Below are 7597 nucleotides of genomic sequence, written 5' to 3'. Positions count from 1 at the left end.
TTTCCAATAAATATCAAACTTCCGTTGACCTGACCATATTAGGTACGACGTTAAGTGGGTTAATAAATCCTCAACTCATGACAAAACGAAATAAATATCAAACTTATGTTGACTTTCCAAATAAATATCAAACTTATGTTGACTTTCCAAATAAATATCAAACTTCCGTTGACCTGGCCATATTAGGTACGACGTTAAGTGGGTTAATAGATCTCGTTAACGGAGGTAATTTTTTGTTAACATATATGTTAATTGATAACGACATTGTTTCATATAACAACAAAACGACGTCGTTTTGTCGTAAGGATTGAATTAAATCCCTAAAGTCAATCTTAGATCCCCAAATCGAGCAAAATCCATAACCCTAAATAGAGTATGATTTGAAACTCGGGATTGTATTGAACAGTTACGACAAAACAACATCGTTTTATGTTTAGAAGGAATACTTGTTAGTGTTTTGATCAACAAACGAACTATGTTTTAACAGAGTATGAAGAACAAAACCAAAATGAAAAATAGAGTATGAAGAAACTTGATCTTTATTGATAAGATAAAATGTATTACACACAATGATGTTATTGAGTTTGACTCGATCTACTTATACAACACGAAACAACGTGTACGTACATGTGTTAATCGAAAAGACACAACTTTACGAACAGACACAACTATACGTACGTACATTCGTGACTCTTACGTAAATAACTAACTTATATGAATACGACTTTATGTTATATGACTTAGATGATATTTGATTATAGTTCAACAAGACTGTCATTTTTAATTAGCGGGTCTGTTAACAGAAAATTAATCCCGTTAAAATTGTCTGTTAACTCACTTAATGTCATGTCTAATATGGCCAAATCAATGAAAGTTTAGTGTTTATTTGGAAAGTCAACATAAGTTTAATATTTATTTGGAAAGTCAACATAAGTTTGATATTTATTTCGTTTCGTCGTGAGTTGAAGATTTAAATCAACGTTTTGAATAAGTTGGAGATTTTAATGACATTTTTCCCATTAAAAAATATAACCAAAATTCATCATGGTGTTCCATCTATTTCCTTCAAACTTATTAAAAAATATAACCAAAATAAATGTCGAATTATCCTATCTATTTCGTCTAGCAATCTTTTAGAGACTCTAAGTTAGAGTGCTAGTAGTTATCTTTGATGTATATAACCATGAGGTTGATGTTTGCTTAAACTTTGTCTTTCTTCTGGTTTGAATGAAATTCATTATGTTTGCATCCAAAAAAAAAAAAAAAAATCCATATGAGAGTTATATATAAAATTTAGTTTATTAAAACAATTCTGATATTTCTTCTCGAATTTGTTAAAAGGAATTTGGTCTCTCCTCGGTTTTAAAGCTGCTTCTCAAGCAAGTACAACTTGTGAGGTTTGGTTATTCTTAAGAACTCTCCCATCTTGTCTGTAATCCAACCGTAATTAACCTACATATATTCTTTTTGTTTTAATGACTTCTTTATATATTTACGCGTGTTGATATGATATCATGATCATGAACATTATGTAGGATCAATCCCAATTCCAAATTTGATCATGATCATGAACATTATATATGTAGGACCAATCTCAATCCCAACATTATGTAGGTTTAAATTAATATTTTATCCCAAATTTTATAATCAAGGACAAATATTAATTTAAACCCAAAAAAGTTATCAAAAGGGAAAAAATGAATAATAATTGTTGAATCTATAATAGAACAAGAAAACAAGTCAAAGTCAAACAATATGCATAACAAAAAATACATATATCTATCTTTACTATATAAATCTAGTAGATTAGCCCAACATCCTTATAAAACCACCTCTCAATGAAAAATTAACATAAACAATTACATCAGAAAGACTAAATGATGAATAATATAAGCAACTTCTTAATGATTTTAGCATGATTTATATTAAAAAAATGTGTATGAAATCGCTTTTAAATAGACATGTAATAAATAATTATAAAATAAATAATTGGGTTGAAGATATTCATTAAGATATACAACACCAATCCTAGTTTTTGTATTTTTATTCGAACTGTTTCTACCAAATGTAATTTGATAGAAACTAACAGATAATTAAATAACACCACAAAAATCTTTATCCACCATTGGATTACTAGGGTATTGGTTTTATATATTGATTTGTTAATTATGTATTAGAAAATGTAAAACAATCAATTGTAAGTTTGTAACATGCATCTAACACCAATATCTTTTACTAAACTTTTGTAATTCCTTTAAACACTTTAAAATGCTAATTTCAAATAAAAATATATTAAACGTGATACATAGTTTTATAACAGTAGATTTATACCTCATTTTCGTAACGCATATATATATATTAAAATTTACCATTTCAAGTAAGGGAATCTTTTCAAAAATAATTTTCAATTTCATTAATTAGGAAACAATGAATTTAGTTTAATGTATATTTTATTAAATTCCCATAAATTATATTTAATTAAAATAATGCCACGTAAATCTTTCTCCGCCGTTCGATAATCAAGTACTTTCTTGATTAAATATGTATTCAGAAAATGTTAAAACAACATTTATCTAGAAACAAAGAGAGCCTCATATGTGTAAAAATCTTCTTCTTATCTTTCTTTCTTTCTTAATAGAGTCTTTAACTTTTACTCAATTAGCTTTGGTAATTTGTGAAAAAAACAACCAATGAGAGAAGAGCAGTTTGACTGGCCACATAGCCAATGAAATTAGCCAATGGGAAAGAGATATAGAGACCTCGTAAGAACCGCCTCCTTTGCCATTTGTATCATCTCTCTATAAAACCACTCAACCATCAACCTCTCTTTGCATGCAACAAATCACTCAAATAATTATTTTATAAAGAACAAAAAAAAAGACGGCAGAGAAACAATGGAACGTGGAGCTCCCTTCTCTCACTATCAGCTACCCAAATCCATCTCTGGTAATCTAAGTGGCTATTTATATACTTGCCTCCATGTATATTTATATGCTCATGAAAAATTGGAGACTTGCTTTATGATTTTTATGAGTCTTTTCAACAACGAAGTAGAGGCTATATTTCTGGAAAATTATTTTAGATTTTGTGAAAGTTTTGGGATTGGCTCGGAGAAGGCTATTTTATACATGCATGCAAGAGTTTGATATGTGTATTGTTTCATCATGGCTGAGTCAAAGTTTGATTCAAATATTTTCCATGGTGTGGTATTAATTAAACAATTATATCATATGTGTTCATTGAATATACCCGTGCATGCACGAAGAATGTTTTTGAGTATCATTTTTTGCTTTTATCAAAATTATTTTTCGATTTTAAAAACGTAGAGGAGGGGATTTTATGTATTGGTTCTCTTTATTAGTTTTTTTTGTCGTAACGGTTGAGTTTTTCTTCCGTTTCAAAACGAGATTCCTCTTTGTCTGCCCTTATCTAAAAACATCTACGGTAAATTAAAAGTCACTAAAAATAAAAATGAAACACTCAAAAAATTTTATACTTAACAAACGTTTAACTATATATATGTCTTACAGTCCCAAGTTTTAGTCCCAAGTTTTAGTCTGAGTTTTGATTCTATTTTGATTGTAATTTTTGGAAAAAAAATTAAGTGAATTTTTGTCCAATTTTTTTCCTTTTACTGTGTTTATTCTAATGGGTGTCATTAACTTTAATCTTGTGATTCTTTTAACGTTTACCATTGGGAACCTTCACATGAAATAAATGTCTACTTTATCGAGTCATACCTTCTTCCCCGTAAATTAATTGATGTTCTTCTCCAAATTTTGAGTTGTTTGGTTTTTCTAATAAACTAAACACAAGAAATTGGAAATACGTGTTTATACTTTTATAGTTATATTTATGTCAAAATTTATGTATTTAGAAGAGGAAATATCCTTTTGACATTTTTGTTCGATAGTTATAAACGTAACGGCAAGAATCTGAACAGTACCTACTCAACGGGGTCCATAAGTCTAGTCAACAAATGTAGACCCCACAAACTCATCTCTTATCTTATTGGTCCGTAACTAAGAACGTGTCCCTTGATACTCTCTTGTTTTCTACTATTCAATTCGTATCCTAAAAACTTAATTTTCATTTCCAGTTCAATTTATCTTCTTTACGTGCTCAATTATTATTTCCTAAAGATTTCAAAATCTCTCTGGATTTTCTATGTACAGAATTGAATTTGGACCAGCACAGTAACCCAAACCCAATGACCAGCTCAGTCGTCGTAGCCGACGCCAGTGACAACAACAAGGGTATCGTAGCCCAGCAGCAACCACCATGTATGGCTCGTGAACAAGACCAATACATGCCAATCGCAAACGTCATAAGGATCATGCGTAAAATCTTACCGTCGCACGCTAAAATCTCTGACGACGCGAAAGAAACGATTCAAGAATGTGTCTCCGAGTACATTAGCTTCGTGACCGGTGAAGCCAATGAGCGTTGCCAACGTGAGCAACGTAAGACCATAACTGCTGAAGATATCCTTTGGGCTATGAGCAAGCTTGGGTTCGATAACTACGTGGATCCACTCACCGTGTTCATTAACCGGTACCGTGAGATAGAGACCGATCGTGGGTCTGCACTTAGAGAGCCACCGTCGTTGAGACAGGCCTATGGAGGAAATGGTATTGGGTTTCACGGCCCACCACATGGCCCATCTCATGGCCTACCTCCTCCTGGTCCTTATGGTTATGGTATGTTGGACCAATCCATGGTTATGGGAGGTGGTCGGTACTACCAAAACGGGTCGTCGGGTCAGGATGAATCCAGTGCTGGTGGTGGCTCTTCGTCTTCCATTAACGGAATGCCGGCTTTTGACTCATATGGTCAGTATAAGTGAAGATGGAATTATTCTCCATTTTTATGCATTATCTATTCAAAACATGTGTCTGGATAGATATTTTTATTTTTATGTCTTATCAATAACATTTCTATATAATGTTGCTTCTTTAAGGAAAGTGTTGAATTTCAATACTTTTTGAGAACTGATTTATATATGCAAATGAAAAAAAAAGGTGTTTTTGGATTAAAGTCTATACAAGATGACATGATCTAAAGGTTTTGTAATTTTAAAAGCTGGCATAGTTAGAAGATAACTTCACATTGTAAGAACCAAGTTAACTTTTTATGTTACTCTTCTCTATATTAACTATAGTACATAACTAAACAAATCAAAAGGTTATAAAATCAAAATTCAAAATAAAGCAAGTGGTCCAAATGCATTGACCACAGAAACACTTTAATAACCAAAATATATGTTTTTTGTAATCTGATGCACAGCAGTATATGCTAGTTATAGAGTTGACTGTACCATTAAAGATTTCAAAAAACAAAGACAAGTAAAAAGAACAATGGTAAAAAATAAAATCAGATCTTTATTAGGTTAATTTGTTACACTCCTCCCTCTATATATAATATAATAACCTCCACTCCGATATCTACCTACTTCCAATTTTATTTCATCTAAAATCTCAAACTTTTTTTTAATCGTTTGCTCTCAAGATATATTCAAGAATCAAGAAATATGGATGCTCATCATCGTCAAGCTGCAGCACATGAGAATCGATTTCGACTAATGAATCCAGCACTGTTCATTGTCTTGCTCACTGTCGTGCCATTTCTCTCATCCCCGGTCGGTCTCAACCCAACAAATCCACCTCCGGGTATGACTCCGGCGACGTTTCAAGCCATAAAGATAACATCTCAGTGTTTTTACCCGTTGAGCTATCTCGCGGCGATAATAGTTCTGGTTCAAGTTCAGTTTACGGTTCTTGTCTGGTTATCTTTCGGTATACCCTTCCTTATGTTTGCTATTTCTAGTTCAAGTTTAATTTCCGGTTATTATTTGACGTTTTAAGGTTTTATGATTATGACTCTAGCTTTTTAAGCTTTATGTAAGTATCTTTTTATGGTAATGAATCTTAAGAAAATCAAGAGCGTAAAATGAAAGCAAGTACCAAAAAAAGTCTCAAATATTTTAGCTTACTTAACTTAGCTTATAAGCCGTCCGATATATTAATCATTCCACGTGTCGCTAGATGAAGCAACTATTTCAAGCTTCGTTTAGTAAAGGCATGGGAATATTACTGACGTCACATTTTGACTATAGCCTGGTACAAACCGGTTTGATAAAACCGGAAATCAGCAACTAAACGAAATGTGTTAACCAAACCGTTATTTTCCAAAAGCAGAGCAACAGGCTTCGTCTAACAGACTTAATCCGTTAAAAAACCGTTATTCTAAACCACGGTCCACGGTTAACTATTAACCATGGTTAGATTAGCTTAAACCCCACAGTATAAATCCGTCGACGAATCTTTCTCCTTTGCTCTCGACTTAACTCTGTTTCTATCTTATAAACTCACTTCAATCTTCATTCTTCTTCCTCCAAGATTTTGAATCAAGATTCTTGAAAAAGAAAAATGGATGGTGTTGTTCATCAAGCTCAAGCACGAGATCAAGATAGTCGTCGTCGAACAAATCAAAACGGTCGACTTATCGAAGCGACAATCTTGGTCTCTCTCATCACTTCTCTCATGATTCGCAGGAGTTCTTACCTCTCAGATCTGAATCCGGAAACAAATACGACGTCGGTGGCTAGATACGTGGCGGTTCTCGGTTTGGTATTAACTCATGTCGGCAAAATAGCGTATGGGTTTGCTCTGATGGTAATGACGAGTATTGGTTTGGTGCAGTTGGATCTTCCCGATTCTTTGGAGAGGATACAGAGAGCTCAAGTAATCACCGGCAAGTTTCTGATCGTCACTCTCATTTCACAGTCTTGCTTGTTATGTTTTATCTTGTTCTTCCGGTAAATCGGATCCTCTACCCTCTGTTTTCTTTGCCAACGACGCCGTTTTGATTGTGATCACAAACTCTCGTTTCTTGTTGCTTTTTTTTCCTGGTTTCTTTGGTTTGTACATATGATTGATTGTTGAGAACCGTTTGATATATTCAATGCAATATAAACATAAATGCTTGATTTAGATGTCGTACATTTATCGCAAAAACAATGGAGAGATCCAAAGAAACAAAGAGATTAACTAAATGTCATCTTTTATATATCTGGTAGCTAACTTTGTTTAAAGAAAAAGAAGAGATGCATAAATTAAATTTAGTTTCTAGACTTTAGGATAAATCATCAAGCTAAAGAAACTGAACGGCGTAAATGCAAGCTTGTTATGCGAGTCTCAAGTTATCAAATACCAAGTCTCAATGTGATTAGCTATAACTGAAAACATACCTCTAAATAGCCCAAGATTGAAAACCTTAAAATTCTAAGCTCCCTTTAACCCTTTAACTTGTCCCCCAAGTATTAGCTCATCTCTTAACACGGCAACTCGAAACGGCACAATGGACAAACATGATCTTTCAAAAACCACTTCACAATACATCCATCGTCAAACTCGTGGCCACATGGTAAGGTCACGACTATTTCTCCCTTTTCAAACCCCTCCAAACAAATTGCGCACATGCTGTCGTCAGAGTTGGACGTCTTCTTCTTCTTGTTGTTCCTATATATTTTCCTTGCCAAACGACCAACCGCAAGCTTATTTGCCGCTACTAATAACCGGATATATTGGTGTCTCAT

General features: G+C 33.2%; 1 protein-coding gene across 1 annotated transcript; it reads left to right on the top strand.

Annotated features, from left to right (window-relative positions):
- The first annotated feature begins 2641 nt into the window (after positions 1 to 2641).
- On the top strand, positions 2642 to 5037 carry LOC9298733 (nuclear transcription factor Y subunit B-9). Its single transcript, XM_021016162.1, has 2 exons — positions 2642 to 2946; positions 4176 to 5037. Exons 1-2 carry the CDS (start codon positions 2895 to 2897, stop codon positions 4844 to 4846), a joined length of 723 nt encoding a protein of 240 aa, XP_020871821.1. The 5' UTR covers positions 2642 to 2894; the 3' UTR covers positions 4847 to 5037.
- The last annotated feature ends 2560 nt before the right edge of the window (positions 5038 to 7597 follow it).

The sequence above is a fragment of the Arabidopsis lyrata genome, assembly GCF_000004255.2.
Source record: "Arabidopsis lyrata subsp. lyrata unplaced genomic scaffold ARALYscaffold_264, whole genome shotgun sequence".
Lineage (NCBI taxonomy): Eukaryota > Viridiplantae > Streptophyta > Magnoliopsida > Brassicales > Brassicaceae > Arabidopsis > Arabidopsis lyrata.
Note: the sequence above shows the minus strand (reverse complement) of the source record. Positions and strands in the feature narration are given on the sequence as shown.